Here is a 26200-nt window from a genome sequence, read left to right as displayed (position 1 = left end):
GGTCTTTGCAGAACACTTGTAGCACTGGAGCAGAGTGACTCCCCAATCACAGGCCCTCCGTCTCTGCCAGGATGGCTCCGGAGGAGCTCTAGATCTTGGCTCAGGAAGAGCTGGCCACTGGGGACCGCCTTGGATGAGGTGCGAGGGACACGCAGGTGGCCGGCACTCGGCCCTGAGCGCCCGGACAACCCACCTCAGCACTGTGCTGGTTGTCACGAGTTGGACCACCAGCCTGTAGGTGCAAGTGGGGGCAAAAGCGGTGGTCCAAGCCCACCACACATCGGGGCACATCCGTCCTTATCTGGGCGCCCTGTTCGGGCCGGGTTTCACAGCATATGGATGACTGCATCCAAGATTCATTAATGACCCAACCCCACGTTGCTGTTTCAGATTAAATTGTTCCCAATGCTATGCATTGTTATTTGGGAAATGTATGAATTTTTCCCATATGTCTTTGACCTATAAAATGAACATCCCTCAAAACTCAAAGGTTATTGCCAACTACGACGTGTTTTCATTTCTCGTCTTTAAGCACATTTCATGGTTTGCCAAAACTTTTTAGGAGGTTGAAATTGAAGGCCTTGACTCAGGAAAGCACTTCAAACATGTGCCAAGTAGGACTTACGCGCACACTTGCATCTAAGTACATGCTACAGGCCTGTGCTGAGCTGAGATGTTTTCCCAAACTGGTGCCAAAAACATCTTCCTCTTCATTAACTCCTAGACTCTCAAGTTCAGTCCTCAGCTTTATTGACAATCACCTACAGGTGAAATTTGGCTTGCAGATGTGGAGCTCCTAGATTGCAGATAGAAGCTAATTATTCAGGGATTGCTGGCTGGAGCTTTGGGAAACCATAAAAAGCCAGATTAAGTAGAGCTGGGTGATATTTTTCAAATGGATATTTAAAAGAAAAACAATTTGCAGCGGTTTCACTGAGTGCTTGGTTTTAGCAACAAAATCTGGCAAAAAAAAAAAAATCAGAACAGCATATTTCAAGCCTTTCTAAATTAAAGCTCTGAAAGGACTTTGATTTTTTTTTTTTTTTAATTTTACAGTATAAAACATTCAGTGTCCAAGTCAGGTATTTCATTTCAGGCTGACTGAAATATCTTACTTGACCAGAAAATATACCTTTTTCTTTTTGGTTGGCCAGAAATTCACATTTCATGTTTCAGTTCTTCCCAAATCAGTATTTCAACTTTTTGAAATTTCACTGACCAGAAAGTCGGCTGCTCATATATTTTTATGTATTTATCTGGAGAACTGAAAACAGAGGTGGGTAAATGAAGAGGGAATGCAACAGTCCCACTCTCCAGGCAAAGGGAAGTTTCAAGTTTGTCTTTAAGAACTTGCAGGTCATCTGGGAGGAATTCAAGTGATGACAGATACCGTGTGTATCAAAAGACAAGGGAATCTGTTCTCCACTTCCAGGGAAAAAAAATAAATCATAATTTCAAGGGAAAATGCTGGATGGAGACCAGCCCACTCTGAGCTCTCAGCTCTCCTACCTGTACTTCTAAGGTACAGGATGCCTTTTATCTCAGCAGCACTACTCTCTGCATGACAGAAAGCCCATATTCTGTTTCAACACACTTCTAACAGAGCTACTCCGTTATCCTACAGAGTGCAGTTCTCGCAGGAGATGTCAGATGGAGCTTCCCTCTGGTGAGCAGCTCTCCGCCCTTTCAAGGTGAGGTCTGCACTCCGAGACAATAGAGGGCCATAGCAAGACTTTGCCCGACCTTTGCCTCCTGAGCTCTTGCCTTGTCTTTAACCACTAATTCACCTCATTAAGCCAAAACTCTAATTGCAGAGCCTCCAGGGTTTGCCAATGTACCCCTCTGGTATTTACTGACACAGAGGACTGGTGACAGCACACAGAACAAGAACCACTCATCTGCAGATGCAATCCCATCTCTCCAATTACTGCCCTCAGATGGAGCAAAGATGGTGTCTCATCAACACCTGAGCGGCTCACCCCAGCCCAGCATGGGGAGAAGGGTCAGGTAAATTCATACAATGAGCACCAACATCTCCACCACCAAGACCAGTCTGAGAACACAGCTTCAAGACTATCCTGAAGGATGGGGACCAGTGGGAATCCCACCTCTGGCAGGTATGTGCAGGTTGGAGCGCGGGCATCTCCACCAACATCAGCACCAGGCAGCACTTTGGAGAAGGTTTTGACCATGCACACAGCTTACATCAGCAAAGCAACTGGAGCTCTTCTACCCATATGGCTATTATACAACAAGATGGCCAGAAAGGGAGAAAAACCCAAATCATAACATTTTCTGATCCTTTAAAAGTTTGGTCACTCCTGAAATCAATTACAAATGAAGAGGTTTTAATGGGGAGTTGAAAGATGCAGTAGGGTGGGTCACTTGTTTTTATTCCTATTGTCAAATGGTAATATTGTTCTCATATTTAAGATGTCAAAAGACTGTGAAGTAAACAAACAAAGCCCAAAGTGCCAACTTCCCAACACCCAGCCACAATGAGGCATTCATGGACACAAGGAAATGGGCTGCAAAACTTGCACAAAAAATAAACCACCGTGAGAAGGGCTTTGCCAAAGTTAAGGGAAAGGGAGGTTACAAGCATTTGTGGGAAACAGTGCTAAAAGGGAAGGATAAAAGAGAAAAGGAAAAAAAAAAAAAAAAAGAAGAGGAAAGAGCAGAGGGAGAGAGGACTGGGGCTAGGGCTGTGCCAGTCAGGAGGGATTTGGCCGGATGATGGTTTTACTGCATTTAAATGTGTAAGATACACTTTGATTAATTCTAGTAGACTACACCAAAGTCATACTTGCAACTCCCAGCACGCTAATTACGGAGAAGAGGCGGACAGTGACTCATGTTGGAAACCTCCCAACTTCCATAGGGGGAAAGAAAAGAAAAAAGAGAGAGAGAGAGAGGGAGAAAGGAATCTCAGTGCTCAGGCAACCCAGACCATCCCCAGATCTGTGCACAGCGCTGGGAGAAAGGTCAGGGTGTGCGCGGACGCGGGGCGGGAGCGATGGCCGGGCCGTTCCCAAGGAGGGATGGCATAGCGGAAGGACAGGGAGACGTCCTGGGGGTGGCGGGGAAAGGTTGGGGCTCTCAGGGCACTGTTTGCTCGCCCTTTGTAGGTGACTCTGCTCTCACACGTGAGAAATGAGCCGCAGGAGGTCTGGGCTTTGTGGAGTGCACAGAGGGGGTTTATATGCAGTGCTCCAGCAAGGTGGGGCTAAGAGCCAGGCATGGTCATTCCAGTTGTGAGGCCCTGGGTAGGACATTTCTCCTCCCTGACACCCGAAAAGCTTTCTGCCAAGGTGACGGGTGAGGAAACACAACGGGCAGGTGCCAGGGGATCTCTGTGTGCCTGTACCTCCAGCAGCACCTTGTCACCAAGCCACTGTCCTGCTTGTCCTTCAAAGCCAAAACCAGCTGAAGCATGCAACCCCTGGTGGGGAGGAGGGTCTCTGAAAAGAAGAAAATCTGGCAAAGCCTGAAGGCTGCAGGGAGTGCAACAGCATGCACCAGTTGCTTGCTACAGCCCTCTCATCTCCCTGCCTACGCACAGGGCCGAGAACTTGCGTCAGTGGCTGAAACATTGCAGGGACCCGTGGGGAGCGCAGATGGGGCTGCTTCAGCCCAACCCCATCGCTGCCACGCTATGAGCTCCTTGCTCATGCGTATCATTCCCAGGGGCACAGAAACCAGTGTCTGAAGACAGGACAGGCAACGGCAAAGCCTTCAGCCTCACTTCATGCTCCCTCCTCTTTCACAGAGCCCACCAGCTCCACGGGCTTGAGAGCCTGAAAGCTCCCACTCGGGGCTAGGTGAGCAGGAGAAGGTGAAGGGTTGTCAATGCAAAAATACAGCCCCAGACTCACGTTAAACCTCAGAGAGCCTGTCCAGCTCCTGCACGGTGAGGAGCTCCCTCCCTTCTTGTGATATTTAGCGAGAAGGAGATGTTCACACACACACACACAGATGTTTGCTTAGCAATGAATACCGCCAGCTCTGAAACATCTCAGGGCGACAGGGGAGAAACTAAGGGGGGTACTGGCCTGATATTTATTATCCCATCTCAGCTCCATACTCATCTACTCATTTTTAACTCTCCGAGCAGCTGACAGCATCAGGAACTGAAGCCAGAGCATCAGATTAACAACATCTTTCTTCTCCAGTCTTTCGGCCACATGTTTGAATTGGTTCAGCCCATGAATAAAACCGAAGCCCCGTAATCTTACAGTCTTGACATGGAGATGGGGGACAGGGAGAGGGCACGTTTAAGGCATGATGCAAATTGCATAGCCGTTTCTTTAGCTTATTTCTTTAGGGGGAAAAAAATAAGGTGTTTGTTTTAAGAAAACAATAAAGGAAGCTGCAGGGTGTGACTCCCTGTCTCCACCGTGCTGGCTCAGGGCTCGGACTGCAGCTTGGCAGTGCCAGGGACATATCACACGTGTGCGTCCCTCTCAGACCAAGCAGGAACCCCGCTTGTGGCCTTCAGACGCATTAATAACAAGGTGAGGAGTTAGCCAGCCGTCACACTGCAATGCTGTTCCCTTCTCCACCTCCCTGCCACCACCACAGGCCCATCCGGCTCCACAACCACTAGAGGGAGGCGGAAGGTAACCAGTCGAGGAGATGATTTTCTCTGAGTAACATGGACATGAACAAACTGGGGATCCCCAGAGGTTTTTGAGGGTACGGCTCCAGGCGGGCTAAGCTTAGGGTATGGACGGTGTGGAGGTGCCCCACGCTCAGATTTCACAGCACCCACACCAGGTTTCCCCGCCGCCCACAACGCCAGCACTCTGCCGAAGCGGCTGACAAAATGGAGGAGCCACGTGTGCCGCCAGGCCTGCTCTCCAGAGAAGGGTGGTGTGGTGCCACTTCTCCAGCTCAAACACAACGGCAGCAATCGCCGGGGAAAGAAAACCCTTTGGGTTCTGCCATCGGGGAAGAAAAAGTAACCAAGCCGCAGGCTGGAGAGCTGCAGAAACAGCTATAAAATACAAAGACAGGACAGCGCAGATGGCGTGAGAAGGAGTTAAAGGCTTCCTAATTCAAAATGTATGTGATCGCCCATGCCTCGGCCCTGTTCCAGAGAGGTTGCAACATGCTGGTTACAGGCAAGCAGGCAATGCTGCGCTGCGAGCCTGGGGCAGACATTTTGTGGAGATAAGAATCGAGCCGCGCTGCAAGCCGATGTTTTTTTGGGAGGTCACAGAGGTGGAATAACCACTGGATGGCAGGAAACCCTCCTTTGGGCAAGGGGAACCCACCACAGCCCTAGGAGAGGATGGTTTCCTCTGGTTTCCTTTAGGTTCTCTCCATCAAGCTTCTGCCTTAGTGTAAAGAATATATAGAGGATTTTGCATCATGACCTGTGAGATCTTCTCCAGGTGAAATAAACCATTTTCCTCTTGGAAAATGGAGTTTTACCAAAACAACTGTTTTCTAGCATCCATGTGGCAGAATTTTCCATTAGGAAAGATCATGGGACTTGGGCCTCTGTGTTCCCCATGTCTTCCTTGCTTTCTGCTTCATGCCACAGGACAGCACCTCCTGGTCCCAGCACGCTGCTGGGCCTCCAGTGGTGTCTCTCCTGCTTCACCACCCAGGGAGACGCAGGGCATGGAGGAGCAGGAGGCCCCAGGCCACAAACTGGCCACCCACCTAAAGGTAGATGCCGTTGCTGACCCACGGTGTGTTATCATGGCCAGATCTGGCCATGTGGAGCTCCATGGCCATATTGTCTTTGACGTTCACTAACAGAAATGAGGAGAAAGCAGATCACTTGCGAATTCAAACCATCCATGAGTGGTGGGGGCCTTCCTCTAACCAAACCACCAGCAAAATCCTTCAGGACGGTCATAAATCACAACCGCTGCAAAGGTCCAACTGAGCCTTCCTAATTGCCATAGCAGGAAAAGGGTCACAGAGGAGCTATGCAAGGCCCCCTCTACCTCTCTGGGAGCCTTGGCTCACCCTTGTCTGGTGACATCCAACAGCATCCACAGGCATGGGCCAGAGGCCACCACTATAACCTTATGTCCTCCCAGCTCAGTTACTGGCTTGCTGTGGGGTCCCATGCCAAGGGAAGGAGGCTACACCAGACATGGCCATTTGTGTCCTGTACACGTTGGTCCAACGTGTACTTAGGCCATGACCACTGAGAGGTACTGTGGGACAGCGTCCAGCGTGGTGAAGCTTGGGCAAAAAGCTGATGGCACCGCAAAGGGCATGGTCACACTGCTTCAATGCTCTCCTCTCAGCAGGGAGCTGCTGATGCAGGTGGTCAGTCACAGAGGAAACCCTCTAAGCTTTTGGAGACGATATTTGCTCTGCCTTCCTTTTTCCTGCCCAGTCCTATTTTTTCTCCTTGCTATTGCAGCTGTGGGGCAGAGTGCTGATGAGACAGGATTATGTCCAATCCCCGTTAGTCATTTCCCAGTAATTAGCTTGGGTTACCAGAGCAAGGACACCGATGTTTTCTCAGGTCTCTGTTGAGTCAGGTTAGGCTCTTAACCACAAGTATGCCAGGGAAAACGGGCGATGCTGGTATTTGTGAGGTACCGAGGCATAAAAAAGCAGTGCAGTCTTCTGTTCCTGCCTGGGAGACAGCATCTGGCTCCCCACAGCATTTCCTTAGCACCCAGAGCACCCTGAGGGAACATAGGAGCCCTTGACTTTGGTACCTGACCCAACCTCTCCTAACGCTCTCATTGTACTTTGGGATGCGCATGATTTATTTCTGCACTGCTCATGATATGCTGCCTGCAGTGATGTAGGCAGAGACACACATGCTGCATCATATTAGTCATCGTTGAGCTGACAAAAGATCAAAAACCATTCAAAGCTGATGACATTGTGTAATTTATCATCTAGCGTTCTTTGAGCCTCTGCTGCCTGGCCCTATAAGCAATCTCATCCTGTAACCACTGCAATATAACGTGGCTCAGTTTGAATTTGCACCATGATGTTCCCAAGGTTGGGCTTGTCTGGATGCCCATTTGTCTGGGGAAACACTGGGCTCTGGGCAGGAACAAGCGTGAGACAGGCAGACACTCTGCAAGCACTGCAAAGCAGGAAATTCTTGGCATGGGAAGAAAAGAAAGAGTGGTGTGAGAAGCACCTCGGGGCACATTTCAGGTGGCATCCCACAGCTCCATGACATGGAGCCCTGAACATGGGGCCATGTATAAGCCATTTCTCTTGTAGCTAACGGAGAGAGCTTGCTTCGTCGCAACCAAACTAAGCCTGGGGCAGATGTGATAAATTGCGCTCTGAGGTGCTCTCATCAACTCAAGAGGGAATCTGGAGGATGAGCTGAGACAGGTGCATACACAGCTATACCAGGGTGAGACACGTCCTGCTGTTCACGCACATCTGCACTAGGTCCCCACCTGCAAAGAGAGGAGGAACAGGGCTTTTCTTCATTCCCATGCTCTTTTCCTCTCTTTTGAGCCCTTTGGAGCACGGGTTGTTGCATCCCACATTCCTCGCCTGAACACAGCACGAAGGGGCTGTGCTCTGTGCAGGGTGCTCATGTGATATATCTTTACCAGCATTAAAAATTAAAAAAATCAAACCAAACACAACAACCCATCGTGCGAGACTCCTACACCTCACAGGCCATCCTTGGTTGGCAGCAGTACCCTGAGAGGGAAGGTGACTTCCCCAGGCAGGATGATGGTGAACAAAGACAAACAACGAAACCCAAACTGGACTTACCTTGTTCATTCATCAGAGGCTCCAAAAATCGGTGCTGCAAATAAGTGACCAATGGCTGGTTGAAGCATTTCTGGACAGACGCATGGACGATAATTTGCTTTTTGATTAGTTTGCTGCAGTCAGCCTTGGCTTCAGTGAGGTCTCAGGTCTCCATGGTCCCTCATCAGAAAGGACATAAAGCCACAAGGTCACGTAGGCACTCCTCTCCCTGTAGGACTTGGCAAGCAAGGCCTTGACTTGTACATTCACCTGGACGCAGCTTGGGCATTACGGCTTCTCCTTTTCCTGCTAGCATCATAAAAATAAATAACTAATCAGACAAACCCCAAATAAAAGACCTGCATTAATTAAGAGCAAACTTCCACATAGAGAAAAGTGGAAGAAAGGACTGATTTATTTTTTTCCCCAGTCTGGAAAACCTGGAGTTGCTTTAATTTTATTTATTTATCTATTTATTTTCCCAGTGAAATTAGGACATGTCTTAATGTTTCTGAGCCAGCCCAAGCTTTCCTAGGAGCAGCCTGGTGGCCCCACCAGCACCGTGGCAGCAAAGACAGCAGCCTAGCTGGAGGAAGGGGCAACGCAGACAACCCATGAATCTCCTTTTCAGGATGGTTTTGTAATCCTTGCTGATACTTCCCGTGCTTTGAAGAACCGCGGGTGCTCCCCAGGGAAAGGCAGAAGCAGGGCTTCATCTTCAGCTCTGCCTTGCTCCCCCACCAGCTCCTTCCCAGCTCACAGACTCCCCCCACAGAGAAAAGCTTTTCTCAGCAGGCACACCCTGAAGCAAAGAGCTCTGCAGCCGAGCAGTGAGTTGCTTGGCCTTATCACTAGCAAATAGGTCGATATTTTGCTCGCATGTGTGTACACAGCCCCCTCGGGTCACCAAAACATGCGTCCCACACCACAATTCAGCAGGCTCTGAGGAGTGCCAGCCGTTCAGCTTGGTTGCAGTGGCTGAAGGCAGCGCCCCGCTGGGCTGCAGCACTTTTTATCTCCCAAAATACTCGTGTATCTTCTCAAGGTGATGGGCTGGGGCTCCGGTCTAATCAGACCGTTTCCCCTTTTATCTCTGGCGGATCTGTCCAAGCAGCTCTGGAGTCCGTCAGCCCCGTGATATCATTCCTTGGCACAGCCGCCGGCGGCTTGGTTTTTGCCAGTATTAATCCTGTAAACACTCCCAAGAAATCACAGCGAGCCCTTGGGGAAGCGCTTTTTCCTCCTCCCCTCCAGAAGAGCTGCCCATCCTTCACAGCTCACGCAGCCACAGACAGCCAGGGAGGAAGAGGAGGAAGCGGAGGCTGAAGGGGGAGCAGCAGGACAGCTGGGGAAGGAGGACCGAGCTGCAGTTTTTCCTGGCGCGATGGAGCAGCGAGGACAACCTCAGCGATGGTGGAAAATAAACAAGCCCGGGGATAAAGGAGCCAGCTGGGTCCTCTGCCAGCCTGTTGATTTCTAATCTTTTATTTTCTCTCTTTGTTGGTGCATTTGTTGAAAAGGCTTTTCCTTGATGTGTCAGAAGCCTTGCGAAGCACAGGGCAGCCAACACCCAGCTGGGACTGACCCCAACCTGGCAGCGCTGGTCTGGTTACTTAAGCAAACGAGGCTTAGGGGATTCTGAGGCATGTATCTGTCGGGTTGTTTCCTTTTCCCTGCCCTGCAGATAACTCTGAGCCTGCTCCTTACTTGTGGACTAACCTAACCAAGGGCAATTATCTCAGACAAATTAAATCTCTGAGTTTCTTGAAAGTCCTTGGGTAGACCAATGGGCAAATGCATGCAGCAGGGTCAAAGAAATGTGGAGAGATGTAGCCCACACTCCTCTCATCCCAACTGTGCTTATGCTGCCGGTGATGCAACACCACATGGACCTGGTGTTAACGAACAAGGAACCCCAGCCTGTCACCAGTCCAAATTTTGGTCCCCATGACTCCAGGAACCTGTAACATCACTGAGAGGATCCTCACCTCAAGTCTCCTGTGGGTGGAGAGACCCCAGAGACGCCAACAGGGCAGCAGCTTTGAGCTGCCATCCCTCCCAAGCCTTGCATGCAAGGGAAAGAAGGAAGGAAAACCCCTCTCCAAGCCCTGTAAAGATTTTATTGTAAGCAAACCTCCCAGAGCACTTTGGGAGCTGGGGTGATTAACATTCCTTAACGAGGAAGGTGGGGGCGGAGGGGGAGCTGGGGAGGGGAGACACAACACCCTCCTGCGGGTCCCACCTTCCCACCTAATCCCCCCGTTGCCATCTGGCAGATTTACTGGCCCCGGTAACGTCGCTCCCACTGATATAATGAGGAATTGCAGGCTGTGCTATGTTTCCTCATGAATTTTGCTTCCCTGCCAGAAAAGTTCAGGCCTGGGTCAGGTTTTTGTATAAATTTATGTATATAAATATATATACACACACACTTCTTTCTTCTTTCCAGGTGATTTCCACCTTTCCCCATCTGAGGGCCCATTCATCCTCACCTTCCCTTCTCCCTGGTTTCTTCACTGTTTGCTTGGGCTGGGTTAGGGGAAATAATCAAAGGAGCAAACCACCCACCCAGCCCCTCCAGGGCGGTTTGCAAAGGGTGGGGATGCTCCCGCAGCTGGCCTCTCTGTGCCACGGGCACCACGGGCTCACCCACGAGGCAGAAGTCTGCCCTCACCCCATTTCCACCCAGGGGATGTTAATTCAATCGAGCTCAGCTGAACGGGCTGAAAAGGAAAGGCGGCTGGCTGGGACTTCAAACAGCCCTCTCCCTCTCCCCGTCCTGCTTTCACAGGGTCACGACCAGAAGGGGACATGCCCCAGCCTCCTAAATCATTGCTCTCTGAGCCTCTGCTCTGCTGATTTATCCAGTGCCTGCAGCCACTGGTCCTGCTCGAGACAGGCTGCTGGGAAGGGTCCGCAGAAGGGATGGCCAAACACCTCTGCTCCAGAGACAGACAACTCCGAGAGAGGAAATTGCAGCAGGAAAAAGGAAAATCCTTTGCTCTGTGCCACCTCTGGGTGTGCCCTCCACCACTGCCTCCATTGACTGCTCTTGCATCAGAATGGGGAGAAAAGAGCTTATATTGCTCCATTGGGATTTGGGGAAGGAAACAGAGAGAGAGGCTCTGAGGACAGAGCTCCGCCAGGCAGGAAACAATCACAAAAACCCTTGGGCACAAAGTGCATGACCTGACAGGTGGAAATCACCTTTCTCCTCCAGTCCATATCCACACCATCCACCCCCCACAGCATCTCTGTGCCTACCTTTTTGGGGACCAGAAACCCAAGATGTGTTTCCAAGTGAATTACACCTGCCTGGTGGAGAGATGCACTTTGCTCAGAGGACCTTCCCAGATAAAAGCCTGTTGTCTGGAGAAAAATAAGCTTTTGAATCTGCATTTCATCTGCCTTTTACTTAGCAATCCAGCAGAGCCAGTCCAGAGGGACATCCCACCCAGGGGAAACAGCCACCACCTGCATCCCCATTCCCTGTTCCTCCTGCTGCTTGCGACCCCCAAAAATCCACCCTGCCAGCCTGAGCAGAGTGAACACCATCATCCCATCACCAGTCCGGCCACAAACACACAACCAAGACACTCCAGACTGGAGCCTGAGGGATTGTTCAGTGTCCCCAAAAGCAGCAGCACATCCCCAGTGCTTTGGCACCGCAGGAAAACCCTCGGGAAGCGGCAAGGATGGCTTGCACCCGCTGCACACCAGTTATCACGGCTCCCCAAAACACGAGGAAGCTGCTGATTTATGGGCAGGAAAGCTGGGGCACAGGGCAGGGACGTGCCCTCTCCACGTCGGGAGGTGAAATCGGAGACTGGAGCTTCTGGCTGATTCCCTGCCCCAGCCCATGCTGTCCTGTATTTTCAGGAACACATTCTTGACCGCGGAAACCTGGATCACACCCTCTGGGAGGGGAAGGAAAGGACTTGCTGTACTTGAGACACTCCAGCTCCTTTGTGAGCGGAGAGACAGACTTTTTTTCAAGACGTTCTTGTTAAATATGAGGCTGTTCCCCTGCAAGAGCAGCAGGAGCCTTTGCCTCTCCAAACACCATCCCAGAACAAGTCACACACCTCCTCACCAAAGGCTGGCTCTAAGCTGTCTTTTCCCACAATTTCAGAGTTTTACGGTCAGCGTTCCTCATTTTCCATGTCATTAATCTCCATGGGCCACGGTTCCAAGCGGGCTGGAAGCCAGGTCCTGCCAGACAGATTTCAAGTGAAATCCAAGTTGTCTGGAAAAAAAAAGAAATCAACTAAAAATTTGAAAAGCACGTGAACCAGAAGCTGGCTCTCACCAACTGCCCAGCAGGGCTTGTGCAAGGCTGCCCAAGCCCACAGATGGTTTTGGTGGCAGTGCACCTCTTCTAGTTTCACTTGGCTTTTCCAGCAACCAACCAAAATATGAAGTGTTCTTTTGGGCTAACATCTTTTATTTTGCCCAGGAAAAAAAGACTGGGAGATTAATGAAGAAGAAAAAAAAGATTTTCTTGTCTTGAGAACTTCCATTGAGCACTGTAAGCCAATACATTTTTCAGAACATTTTTCACAGCAATTTTTAATTTCCTCTGTTTGGCTTTTGCCTGAGCAGCTCTGCCATCAAACTCCAGTTCCCCGCGGTCCCACAGCCGAGGAAGAGACAGGCAAATCTTTCAGACAGGGAAATGGAAAAGCAGAAGACTGTCCTTCAGTGGGACAAGGGGGAAGACCAGAATTATCTCACTCCTGGACATCTCTGGAGCTGTCTCACTGCCATCACCACCAGCCAAAACTTCCACAGGTTGCCCATGCCTGGAGGCAGTTTGTCTCTGCTCCAGAGGGATGAGGCTCAGCTCCTTCCACAGGTGACTCATAGCTCGCCTTCTTTATTTTTTAATATTTATTTAGGCAATTACTGCAAATCCGAGATTCTAGGCAGGAGGTCTGCCTGCTGTTGGGAGGTCATTTGCTCTCAGGAACTTCTCTCCAGCACCTCCACCCCGATGAGGTGGCCCTTGGGGTTTTGGCATGGGCTTTGTTCAAGCTCCCTGCAGACCACGGAGCTCATGCCAACGCCACTTGGCCCTCCTGGCTGGCAGGGCTGGCTCCCTGCAGTGAGTGCTGGGCAGGTACCTGCTGGCTGCCCCGCCGATGAACTTGGGAAACGAGCTGCTCTGGACCCCAGGGCAAAAATCAAGGCTCCGTGTTTTAGACTAGGGGGAGGTTGTGAAGTTGCGTGTTTGTGTGTTGTTTCCCTCCCTCCAGAAACAAACAGCCAGCACAGCTCAGCTAGAGGAGTTTTTATGGCACTGCCCCAGGAATAAATTGCTAACCAGAGCGGCAGCACCGGCACCGTGAGCCGGGATCCTTCGGAGCAGGGGCTCTGACAGACCGTGGCGTGATCCATCGCGCCTCCGCGCCAGCTCTCAGAGTGAATCCAAGATGCACTTCGGAGGAATCCTAATGGGATCTGCAGATACTTCACCGCTCCGGTCAGATTGCTCTTCCTCCCCCCCCGCGTCCTCCCAAGCCCCTTCAAAAACAGAGCTTGGAAGCAGCCCGTGATACTTAAGTCCTTAAGTCCTGCCTTTCTCGACTCATAAAGGGAACCAAAAGGAATTGTTTTGAAATAACAGTGCAAATCAAATTACCCGTCACAGATAAGGGGGAGAGAGGTCAAATATGAAAAGGCTTTAGATGAAAGAAGAATTAGCCTGCAACCCGCAAGGAATAACTCAATTCAAGTCTCATTTTCAGCACCCCCAGAATCTGGCGCAACAGAGGTCCCTAATGAAGCCCAACAGATAAACTTGGCCAAGGCAATTTGTTACACCGCCGAACGCAGAGCCATTTACCCAACCACATGCTAAGCATCAATCGCCCCATAAAACGGGAGAAGTATATCAGCGTATTAGAAGCCGTCATCAATCAGCACGGAGGAAACCAGGCAGCCCTGGGCGGCTTCCAGCCGGCGCTATGGGAAGCCGCCCCGCGGGGTGAGCTCACAGCTACACGGCGGCCCCATTGCATCCCCCTGAGCTGAGGTTCAGGAGCTGACCCCACTGTGGGCATCCCTGGGCTCCTCAGTCAAAAAAAATAAAGCCAGGGGATGCCAGGTTGCCACACAGACCCACTCCTCTTGGCTGCACCAGCATCTGCCCAGCACTCCTTGGGTTTGGGACACTCCTGGGGCTCCCAGCAGTGTTTTTCCCATAGTTTCTGCTCCAGCTTGCCTCCCCTTCACAACCACCACCTTTCCCAAAGGTGTATTTTATCCCCTTTGGTTCCAATCTTCATTCTCCCAGCGCATAACAGAAAACAATTTGAGACCGGAGGATGCCCTGGAGCCCAGCACAACCCTGCTGTGGCTGGGCTCGGTGGGCAGGCAGGGACCCTCATCAGTGCTGAGCCCCACATCCCAGGTAAACAGGCCCCAGAGCCACCCAGAAATTCCTGCTGCTCACCACTGAATGACCCGAGCCGGCTGAAACGCAGTTGCTAAGCTCGCGCTGCCTCTATTATTCACAGGGATTGGGGAGGATTTCAGAAATTGCTCTACGCAGTTGGGAAAGAGGGATTTTTTTTTTTTTCCTTCTCCTCCTTCAAACTAAAACACATAATTGAAGAGTGAAATTTTGAAAGCTTTCTCAAGGACTCTGGATATTTAATCCCCTTTAAAACTCAGGAATTGCTCCCCATTCCCTTCCTCATCTAATGGAAAACAGGTCTCATGTTCCTGCAGGACCTCTGTAACCGCTGACCATTTGAGAGCTCTGCTTTGATACAAGCACAAACACACCATGCTCTCTGTACACACATCCTCAAATAAAAGTTTTTTTTTCCTTTAAATACATTGAAATTGCAGAATCCATACCTTTTTTTCCCCTTAGGATCAGGCAGCAGCTTGGCTAGGGAAAGAGGTGCTGCAGCAGGGGGGCAATGCATGCTACAATCTTTTATCAACCCTCATTAGTGCTACTGAAGCAATTAGCATGCTTTAAATTTGGGGGTGAGGAGAAACCAGGCATGGGCTCCCCATGGCTTACCTAGAGAAGCGCGTGGTCTCCTTCTGAGCTCTGAAAGCAAAGCCCTGGCTGGTCCCGGAGGGGAGGCAGGTCCCAGGTCTGCAGTCTCCTGGCCAAGCACCGGCTGCTCCTGCACCGGTCCCAGGCCTTGTGGGCACTCTCAAGCTTAAGCACCACATGAAAATGAGCACAAAATTCAAGAGACAAGTCCCTGAGTAGGCAAGAATCGGCTCCTGAGCCATGGGGGCTGGAGGGCTTAGCTGTAGCCAGGCTGCTGGAAAAGCAGAAGTACCAAAACACAGCAGCACACAGGGGAATAACTTCCCAATTATAGGTTTCCAGAGGGTTCATGGGACAATTCAGGCAGGAAGGGTGCTCAGGAAGTCTCCATCCCAACCCCCTGCTCAAAGCAGGGTCAGCTGTGACCAGGTTGCTCAGCTCAGGGCTTCATCCAGCCTCATCTTGAAAACCTGTGAGGATGAAGGCCGCACAGCTGGTCAGGCTTAACTAATGAGTGCTTAAGTAACGAGGGGCCCTTCCACAGCTGCATGTGTTGGTGTCGCAGTGTTTGGAAAGCCCCATCACTACCTGCCTGCCTAAGGAGAAACTGTACAGGTACCCACCAGGGCCTGCTCGTGAGGAAGACTGCCAGGGTGAAGGCTGGGGGTACTCAGCCTTGGCCAGAGGTGCACAGCCCTGAGGATTTCCACGTCCTTGCAACTAGAAATCTCACAGGCAGACCTGATAAGCGCCCCGGTACATGCGGAGATGATCCATGTTCCCTCTAAACCTGTAATTAGTTCTTCCACGCTTGCTTCTTCCCTGCTGAAGCCTTTCATTAGCGCAGCCTGTGAGAGACTTTATTTGCACAGCCATGAAATATGAATATATTCTCCAGCCTCAGCAGGAACTGTTTTTGCTAAGTTACGCTGTTGTAAAACAAGAGCAGGCTGTGACTTCCCCACAGCCTAAGAAGGTTTCTTTTTTTTTCTTTCACAATTATTAAAATATATTCTGTTATGCTGGGACCAAGCAGCATTGCACGGCCCTGCTGAGGGCCTGGTTTTCTTGCATTGCCAGAGATTTGCCAGCTTTTGCTGGTCCCTGAGCAGCTCAGAGCGATGGCCATCCTGCACATTTGCTCAGGAGACAAGAGGACCTCGAAGCCAATGGAGGCAAGCAGTCTGATCTCAGGAGGCTTCCAAACACAGCTGGGGCACCTCAGACCAATCTTCTTGTCTGCTTTAGATCAGCCAGCTCTGAGATTGCTGTATTCCCCCGAGCTTGCTCGTTTGTGCTTAATACAACTTTCCACGTGCCATGCTGGGCACCACGATGTGATCCAACACCCACAGGGCTCTGAGTGGGGCACCTGCAGCCATCAGCCCATCCCACTGTATGGCTTTAGCAGCGGATGCCACCAACCTTTTGGGGCTGCCTTGGAAAATATGGGGTGTTACTGCCCAGGGCAGCTTTGTGGATTACACTTACATCTTGCGTGTCCCATCCAGGCAGGGGGAACAAACGCATTCCCAGCCCCCCAAACGGGCTTTAGAGCAGCCCGTAAGAGGATCAAACATGCACCAGCCCCAGGAGAAAGTTTCCACTCAGCGCAGAGCCAAATCCTGTCGTAAAACCAGGACGTATTGCTGGCACAGGCTGAACTCTTGCCCCCCGTGTGCTCAGGCTGTGCGTTTAATATTGGACCCTGTTCTTTCCCCTGCAGCACTCCTGTTCCTACAGGGACCTTTGTTTAAAGCGCAAAGTCTTGACTCCTTGCCCAGAGTGAGGAACAGCCTCTTCCTCCTTTAAGAAGGAGAAAAATCAAGCAAAATGCCACCTAAGCACAGAAGGGGAAGGGGAAAGGACATTGAGCCCCAGCCCAGTGCCGCTGGGCAGCCCCCAGTGCCGCTGCTCGCAGGTGCCCCGGGAACCACCACGAAGGGGCCGGGGCACGCTCGTTTCAGCACACCGTTATTTTCTTTAGGATTAACAGATTTCTGGCTATAAAAATTTCCATTGCTAAGGCAGCAGTTATTGAAGTGCATTATTATTTCCCGCAGAGACCCCAGCGCGGATGCCACACGGCTGCGCTGAGCCCTCCCCGCTGCATCGTGTCGGGTTTACATCCACGTGTTCGCGCCGAGCAGCGCGCCCGGAGCATTTCAGGCGAGATTAGGCAGCTCTGGATCACAGATGCATTCGCAGGCCTGACACGTCAACACTCACGGGCCAGGTCCTGCTCCCCAGCAAGCTGCATGCCTGGGGCTGGACCAGCAGGTTTTAACCAGGGGGATTTGGATAAGCAAAAAGCACTTCTGCAGATGCAGATAATCAGATCCTGTTGGTCCTAGGGATGCCAAAGGAAGCGCTGTTACAGGCTACCCTCCAAAACACGCAGCGTGTTTAAACAGCCTCCCTCCATCCCCCTGATTTGCAGGGTCTCCAAAGCACCGCTCAGCAATGAGTGTTTATCAGAGCCCAAAGCACACATTTGGCTTCGCAGAGCGAGACCTGGGGCTTCTTAAAGGATTAGTAACCTCTGACAAACGCGCTGCACAGAAACTGAAATGGTGTGTGAGACACCCCGCCCTGCCATGAAAGCAGCCCCTTTCCTCTGGGCCGGGTTGCTTGGTGGTGGGGTTTCAGCACAGCTGATGGGCTCCCCCAGCTCCTGCACGACCCTTCCCGATGCTCAGCGCTGGCACGTGGGGTTATTGCAGCCCGCTGCCAGCCCCTCGTGGTCCCTGCCTGCAGATAGGGTGGTGCCACCACTGCTGCCAGGACACTGAAGCCAGGAGTTGGTCCCTAGGTTTTGACCCTTCCCTGTATACTGCCTCAGGAACTGCTCGCAGGCTGGGACACTGCTCTGCAGGGCAGATGGCATCAGGCCCGTTCCCTTTTGTGCTCTGCAGCAGTTCCCATATGATGGGCAAATCTTCCTGCAGAGCTAACACAAGCATTAGCTTAAACAGGTGCCCCAGGACTTGTCTTCATCCAGGAAGGAGGCAATGAAAGTACGGGATATCAGATCCAAAGTGTAGCTGGCTGCCTTGAAATCAGAGGATGCTTCATTTGACATGCATGGGGAAACTTGACTTTAGGTGATTCAGAGAGCTCGACACAAGGATGATATGGAGGCTAAATAGAAGACAACCAAGTCTGATTGAGCCCATAAAAGAAAAAGGGTGAAACTGCTTAACTCGTCTGAACTTGAGAGGAACACTGAGAACCTCAGGGAGCCCCTCAGTCCTGATCCTGGGCAAACCCAGGGATGAATCCAGGTCCTTCAAGCCAGGATCCTTGTGCGAGTGGAGCCAGCAGTGCTCCCAAAAGCCAGCTATGCCTCACCACCTCCTCTGTCCCAAAGGATGAGACCATCCTGGATGTCTGTGGCTTCATTTGCAGTCACTGGGAAAACAGCACGTGCCTGGGGAGGTGGGAAGGCGGGCTTCCAGCCCCACTGCCCTCACCCTGCAGAGGGAGATTGGGCAGGAGCTCTAACAATTTTCTTTCCACGGAGATCACAACACACACGTGGATGTTGCAGATGAAATATCACATCAGACCGAAGGCACCAGACGACAAGAAGATCAGCAACAGAAACACAGGTGGTACTATAATTAACTTTTTCTTTTTATTTACACCACAAGAATAACAAGTTGTCATAATGTGGTACAAAATACTGGACTCCTAATAAAGTTGAAATTGAAGTCGGTACTGTCAGAGAAAGACACCATTGGCCAGTAAAAAAAAAAAAAAAAAGAGAGAAAAAAAGAGAAAAAAAACGGAAACAAAAAAAACAAACGAAAACAAGAATGAGAAAAATATTCCAACTCCACCAAGTAAAACAAAGGACCATCAGAAAATTTAGCACAAAGAATGCTACCATCACTTAAAGTAGGGTCCATACAATAAGAGTGAAATTGTGTCTAAATTACAGCGTAAACCGGTAGCTGCTACCAATGGTGACGTCATACTGAGCATGTATAGGTATAAAGTAGAATATAATATAGTTACAACTTTTTGATACTACATATCTGTAATAAGCTCTTGGGTGAATAATGTTTCAACCCCTCCCCCCACTTTTATATATATATTATATATATAAGTTTGTCATCCTCATAAATTGGAAAATAGCGCCTCCACTATGGAGCACAGAAAAGTGTTAATTTATTTTCTTTCAATAGGATACTTTTTCATCAATATCAAAGACAAAGAGAAGATGAGCTGAGAACGAGCCCAACTTCATGACAATGAAGAAACATGTTTTCCTTTTGATGTAAAGTCTTGTTTTAAACCACAGTGTTGCACAGTACACGACTGTTTAAAGTGAAACCTAGCAATACATCATGTAAAAGTAATTTTAAAAAAGTTAACACAGCTGTGCTGAAGAGTTAACTCTTTAAAGTCCTCGTCATTCATCATCTTAGAATTAATGACTACATGTGTTGACAAAGGGTTGCATCCAACCTCCCCACCCAGCCAAGAAATTAAAATAAAATACCCAACCAAATTAAAAAAAAAAAATGACACAGGCAGTTAACTTTGTGTGTTCTGCGTAGTTTCCCTAAAAACACTGTTTCCACATAAATACAATAAACTCTATTATTGGTAAGTCACAAGTGCTAGATAAACGTCTTTTTTTTTCTTTTTCTTAAAATGAGAAATGTTTAAGTAGTCCTTTTTATTTACTCTTTTTTTTTTTTTCTTTTTAACAATAAAAAGCACAATTTCTTAAGTTCAGTAAGACGCAAAAAAATGTTCCCACTCTCCTTCCTTGGTGTGTATCTGTGTGGGTGCGTGTGTGGGTGCGTGCGTGTGTGACAAAAACGTCCCAACTTTAGTCTCCGCAAATGCCACGAGAGGAAAAAAAAAAAAAAAAGGAAAAAAAGGAAAAAAAAAAAACACAATTTTTTTTTTTTCATTTTCAAAGCTGCCAAGTTTGGCGTGCAAAATCTGTATACAATATAAAGACATGCCAACCTTACAGACCATGCAACCTCAAGGTGTAGGAAACTTAAAAAAATATATTCATATATATTTATATATATATTTATATATATCAATGCCCATAAAAGACGTGGGCCCAAAAAGTTTACAAAAGGAAGAATGGAATGAATACATGACTGCGACTAATAAAAAAGGAATGTTCCGTATCGAAAGTAAAAAACAAAAAAAAGAAAAAAAGAAAGAAAAAAAGGAAAACCCAAAGGAAAACCAAACGGTTACTTGTGTACTGCAAACCGGGCCCGCTCCCCGGCGGCGCGGCCACGACCAGGCCTCGCTCCGCGCCTCCAAGATGGAGGCCATGATGGCGGCCCGGCGGCCCGGCCTAGCCGGCACCTGAAACGAGGAAGCTAACGGCTCAAAAAGGTGAAAAGAGCCTCAAAAACTGAGGGCTCCTCTTGCCCTGCGCCCTTGGCGGCCACCGGGAGGATCCGGGCCTGGGGCGCGGGCACAGCAAGGAAAGAAATCCCCGCGGTCTGGACTCGGGAGGAGACGAGCTGTAAAGGTGTTGGGAAGTCTTCCCGTCCCTGGCAAAAGCTCGGTGAAAACGATGTAAAGAAACGAACACGGCATCCTGAAAGCAGCGAGGCGGCGCGCTCTCGAGTGTCTCTGGCTGAAAGAGAAACCAGCTCGGCGCGGCCGGCGGCCCTCGGGAACACGAGGAGGTTTGCCACAACCGAGAGCGAAAATACGAAAACCGCCAGGAAGACCCGACAACAGAAAGGATCATGTAAACGTGGTCACTGCCCACAGCTTATAAACGGCTAAAGGAAAATTTAAAGTACGTCACCAGATTCCGCAGCCAGATTAATTTTAGATCACAGCAGCAAAGTGGTCATTTGAAAAAACAACATCTGCAGGTACGCCGTGCCTTGACACGGGAAGGTTATTTTCAGAATACGCTGAGGATGGTCCTAGTGACCGAAGCTATTCGTGAGTTTAAAATGTACTTGGGTCTGCAAAACTCAAATACAGTAGTGTCTGGTTTTTCAATTGCATTATAAACTGAGAAACAAAACAAAAGCCTCTTGCATTTGCTCACACGTATGGTATGCTTCAAATTCCTTCCACAAGCGAGTCCTGAATGGAATGAAAACAGCCCCTTCAAGAACTGGAAAATAAGTTACTAGAAATGACCCCGTCAGTTGTCATAATAACAGAATAAAATAAAAATATACCCTTGGTTGTTCAGACGAGGGATCTGTGCTATCCTACACTGCTGTAAGAAGGTACACGTGTCAATCCGGTCTCCTCTAAGCTGTTCAACTCTTCGAGCCAGGGATTAGCTGCTTCTCCTAGGGGCCATTTTCCAGAGGCGACAGGGAAATCCAGCCAAGGCTGAAGGTTCAGCTCGCGCACCGCCATGACCTCCTCGGAGAAATAACTTAGGAAAAAGTCCTTCAGGCAGCTAAAGTTGCGACTTTACCGGCAACGGTGATTCGGAAAGAGGAGGAGAGAGAAAGTACGTGGTGTGTGTGTGTGTGTGTGTGTGTGTGCACGTGCGTGCGTGTCTGTGTGTCTGCGTGTCCGTGTGTCCGTGTGCGTGAGAGAGAAAATGCCAGTTGTCACACGAGTGTCTGACAAGCCTTCCATATGGTAGCTACTAAAGCCGCGTGTAATCCTCACTACAATCCACATGGAGGATAAATACATCACCCATTGTAATACTACTATGTTTAAGGTAAGAAAACTCCTTATTTTCTTTACATAGCTACTATAACAGAACTGAGGAAATATACAGTCGGTGGTATCATTATACAAAAGAGCCCATTGCATTCCCTCCTCCTCGGTAAACGCACGCTTTCCAAAAATAAACTCTGACAATCTGCAACAATTCCTTACGCCTGCAGAAAGCTGCTCACTGTACAAAAGACTGAAAGGGATGAGGGGGGAGAGGGGGAAGGAAAAAAGAAAAAGGAAAATAATGTACAAGCAAGAAAAATGGGAGGAAAAAGGTTTAGACGCTATTGCCATTCAGAAACAAAACCTGCCAAATAGAAAATAAATGTCAGATTCACACAAACAAGGCTTCTTTAGGGTTTTGTGAAATATCGATATAAAAATTAACAGCAAATTCATAGTCTTTGCTATAAAAAACTCATTTTTGTTAGAAAAGGATCACAACAAAAAACCTTAAATTAAAATACAAATGTTTAGGGTAGTTGCCCAGTGGCTAACGTGTTGGCGATCTGAAAACTTTCCAACCTGTCGTCTGAAAGTCCTCAAGTTTCAACCTGGATCCTTTTCCAAAAGCACCTTTACGTTCCAATTCACAAATCTGTCCCTAGGGAGCTTTCAATGGCTACTGTTATAGTATGCATTTATTACATATATTTTTCTATAAATGCATTATAAATATTTTATCAATAATTCATAGGAATCCGGTTTCTAAGCTTGGAATACATTTGGAATATACATTATACACATATATATATTTATACCTAACAATTTAAGCAATATCTCATGCTAGTTGCTTTTAATAAAAAGCATTCCAGTCTTAAACCTGCATTTGTGTCTAATACATGCTTCAACAACCAAATTGATAAGTTCAATTACTAGATAATGTAGAAGAGAGAAAACATTTGAAAATTTGATTTTAAAAATGGTTGAATTTCAAAGACCCAACAGTATTTGCCACTTTCTTGGCAACTACCTTAATTTTTTTTTTTTTTCTGAAACAGCAATGAAAGAAAACAAAACAAATCCAAACTTGTAGACAGTTTTTGGAGACGCTCTGTTCAGCTGATGCCTGCTTCCCACCATCATGCCAGCACAAGCCAAAAAGTCTTCCTTCCTGATGGCAGTTCTTGGCTTTCCCAACCAGAGGAAAAATATTCACGAACTGCTGTGTTTTTTTTATATTTTTTTTTGTGTGTGTTTTTTTGTTTTTTTTTTACTTAAGGCATTGTTCCTCAAACTTCAAAAATCCAGCTGCACCAAATCCATCAATTAAAAAAAAAGGCACAAACTCATCTTCAGATGGCTTTGGAGACAATAAAGCCGACTCCATCTGGGCTACCGTTTCCTCTTTTGTGTTTCCCCCCTCTCTTTCCCTTTCCTTTAGATGTAAGACTAGTCCTCTTTCCCTGTCCCTCCCCATTAAAAATACACCATCTCACATTGTTCTGGTTTTGACAAGAATGTCGTTGACTCACAGGCAGGCAAGAGCCATTTAAAAAATCCAAGAAATGAAACTACAAGATGGGTTGAGTGGTTCAAGCGGAGATTGCTGAATTGTGGGTAATCAAATTGTAAGCACCAGTTTTACATTAAGGTCTTTTCGTTTTATTTTCGTATGTGTTGTTGAATCTTTGATTTTTTCACTTTTTGGCAACTCTGCCAAAGACTTCACGGGCGTCGTTCCCCTTTCCGCTCCCGGTGAGGACCAGAGGAAGAGTGCCCAGCGTGTCAGTCCTTTGCTGCTCTTCACCAGCATTTTTCATTTTCAGCAAATATATACTGTAGACGCGTATAGATATGGAGAGATTTTTCGGTTGCTTTGTTTTACACCTGGTTGTCCTTCTGTATTCTGGAAAAAACCATGACAGGACGCAGGAGTAACAAGAGAAAGCTTCTTGGCAGAGCTTCAAGACGAAGACGAACAAACAGGAGAACTCCAGCTCAAAGATGAATGCTACAGGGGAGGTTCCTCTTCCATGGGTTCATCATCAGGTCTGAGCGATTTCGCAGGCAGGCAGGGAGGAAAGTGGGGAGAGAGAAAAGATGGTTGAGCGTGACAGAGCTGGACAACTTGTGGTGCTACGTCTCACACCTTATGTGCCCACCAGGGGGAAGATGTCAGGCACTGCGTGCACCGTACTAAAGCACCACACAGGGTTCATGTCAGTGCTGTTCTTTTGCAGTCCAGGTCTTTAGAGAGCCCCTGAAGGGCAGGAGATGGGTGAAAGCACATGCAGTGGTTAAAAGGATTAACCCAGACGGCTGCCCACCAGGGCTCCCCCTGAGCTGTGGTGATGAAAGGGAAGGAAAGCAACTCACCGCTTCTCAGCTGGCTTCACGCCTACTGACAGAGATGCCATGGCTGTCACCGTCTCTGCCTCCTCGTTCTCGCACTTCTGTGCCTCCACCAGGGAGTAGCCCACCGTGGAGGCGTAACGCTGGAGTGAATGCCAATACTTGCCTGTGGCAGAGGTGAGAAAAGGAGCAGTCAGGGCACCCGCACTGTAATGGGTCGAGCACCGTGTTCCCCCTCCTCCAGGCCCAGCAGATGACTGGGGAAGACTCATCCTGCCCGTGCAGAACGCCACCTCGAGCTGCACTCACTGGCACTTCCAGCTTGGTTGTTTGAGTGAGCATGCAAACAGCAGCACCTTTCTTCAACAGAAAACAGTGCAGTGGAACAACCTTCTATTTCGCTTATTTCTCGGATATAAGGCATAAAAACCCTTGGCCATACAGAAGTACTAAAAATGGAGGAGGCTGAAATAACAGATTTCCACAGCTGGCACCACACTGGGTGCATGAGGATGTAACAGCTCTCCAAGGCTGGGAGATATTTTGTAGGGGTGCAGGCACAAGAAAGCAAAATTTCAATCCAAAACATATTAAGAACATTTAGAAACATGCACCCCATAAGGACACCTAAGGTATCAAATCAGGGCTGAATCACTGTCTTGCAATGAAAGATGCTTTTCTCCTTTGGCTAGGGAAGAAAGGTGGGAGGCCGAAACTGGATTTTTGAAAGGACAAACACAGGAGGAGTGCTGGAGGTGTGAGGATCATAGCTGCACAGAAGTGTACAGCACCCCTCTGCCTTGACAAAAGGGGGCACTTAGGTGCTCAAAGAATAATGACGTTTGCTTTTCACTTCAAAATCCTTAGAAATTTTTGACCAGAGATAAAATATACGAGAGGGAAGGATGCAACCCGGATTTGGACTGAATTTAGCTGCTAACTGTCAGGTTCCTGCTATGCTTTTTTGGGGAAATCACTTAGGAATAAAGAAACTCAAGTTGCATTATTTCTGTATGGCTGCAGTTTGTTATGATGAACATCCTTTTTCAGTGAAAAGAGCATAGAGGAGGCTTCAGGGCATCAGAACAAAAGGTGTCCTCTTGGCTCCCAGGTAGGACATGCAGAATTTGCTGGTACCCAAGAAGTCACAGCAAAGCCTGAAATCAGGAACCTGTAGAGCGAGGCCAGTGGATGGGGAGGAGGGACTTCTTTTCAAACCTCTTCAGTTCTTCCGTGCTGACCTGAAGGTCTTACTCAAAGCGCCTTTTCTAAATTGTTGTGCTCAGTTTTAATCACTGTCTGCCTCAAGGTGCTGCTGAAGTGTCACACTGCTGCTCTAAGCAGTCTGCAGAGTGGCTGCTGGAAATGGAATTCTGATTCCTGAAGTTACTGGGCACTTTTGAGTGGGAGAAATGCTCTGGCCTCTTTTAAGCTCTACTTTCTCCCTAAAAAATGAAGACCAACCCCCCTTCCAGTTCTGCACCGCAAATGTTTGAAGCAGGAAGATGTCAAGACCTAGCACAGCGAGATTCCCATGTTATTCAGGCTCTTTTCACTCCCCAAGAATGTCCCCAGGAAACCTTCAACCACAATGACTGTAACCTCCCCACCTAAATAAACCCACAAGATTAGCAGCTTAATGCAGCATTCTTAACTTTATCCCTATATCCATTCTGAATTAATGGATGCAACAACGCACAGCGAGACTCTCATTACTCAGAGATACTTGAATTGCCTTTGAAGAGATAAACACACATGCCGAAGTGCAGGACAGCCTGTCCTCTATAGAGATTTTAAAGGTCTTACTGCACTAGTTTTAATACTGATTTCCCCAGTGAGATCAGAACAGCTTGCAGAAGGACTGGGATGGCTCCCAGCTTGCTTCACCTTCACTGACAAAAACTTCTGCACTTCACAGCTCCAACCTGTACCAGCAGAACAGCAGGCTGTGAAGGCAGGAGCACCGATACAGTCCTCTCTCAAGAACTAAACATCTCCCTGAATCTGCTGTTCCCTGTGCACGTACAGTAAGACCAGATTGCAGCTGCCTAAATCCAGCTCACTGTGCAGTGACCACCCACAAACTTGGATAAGGGCAGGCAGCAGCCTGACGCTGAAGATGGAGCTGCCAGGATGATGAAGAACTGGAATGGGTGTCCTCAGGGCAACCCACCAGGGAATCAGCTGGGTGAGTGGGGCTATACTCACTGTGTATCTCGATTACTTTCTCCATTGAATGCACTGCATTAGCATTTGCTCTCTGCTGGAAAACCTTTTCTGGAAGAGGGTCAAGCTGCAGGGAGAGAGAGGAAGAACGAAGAAATGTTATCACAAGCTAGAGACCAGGCATTAAGCGTGATTTAGCAAATAGCTCTGCGGCTTCAAGCCTCCACCCTGTTCCCCTGATCCCTATTATCTGCCCTTAGTTAAATATCCAAAACATACAGGCTTCCTAAGTGCTCTTGTGATACAACACGCAGCCTCCCCCAGCCC

General features: G+C 48.7%; 1 protein-coding gene, 1 long non-coding RNA gene and 1 pseudogene across 16 annotated transcripts in view; all 3 read right to left on the bottom strand.

Annotated features, from left to right (window-relative positions):
- Positions 1-8035: 8035 nt before the first annotated feature.
- LOC139998552 (uncharacterized) lies at positions 8036-15203 on the bottom strand. Its single transcript, XR_003498411.3, has 2 exons — positions 14744-15203; positions 8036-11953 (listed from the first exon to the last, which is right to left on the bottom strand). It is a non-coding gene; the product is annotated as an uncharacterized lncRNA (long non-coding RNA).
- Positions 15204-18280: 3077 nt separating this feature from the next.
- On the bottom strand, positions 18281-19650 carry LOC101795671 (uncharacterized; annotated as a pseudogene).
- HDAC4 (histone deacetylase 4) overlaps positions 18338-26200 on the bottom strand; it is a 233279-nt gene continuing 225416 nt past the window's right edge. For all 15 annotated transcript variants that reach the window (XM_027461718.3, XM_027461717.3, XM_072041163.1 and 12 more), the window contains 3 exons: positions 25916-26000; positions 23732-23873; positions 18338-23406 (listed from right to left, as the gene is read on the bottom strand). In XM_027461718.3, the coding sequence (XP_027317519.1) occupies positions 23367-23406; positions 23732-23873; positions 25916-26000 (267 nt within the window). In that variant the 3' untranslated portion in view covers positions 18338-23366. The remainder of the gene's footprint in view (positions 23407-23731; positions 23874-25915; positions 26001-26200) is intronic.

The sequence above is a fragment of the Anas platyrhynchos genome, chromosome 7 (assembly GCF_047663525.1).
Source record: "Anas platyrhynchos isolate ZD024472 breed Pekin duck chromosome 7, IASCAAS_PekinDuck_T2T, whole genome shotgun sequence".
NCBI classification, from domain to species: Eukaryota; Metazoa; Chordata; class Aves; order Anseriformes; family Anatidae; genus Anas; species Anas platyrhynchos.
Note: the sequence above shows the minus strand (reverse complement) of the source record. Positions and strands in the feature narration are given on the sequence as shown.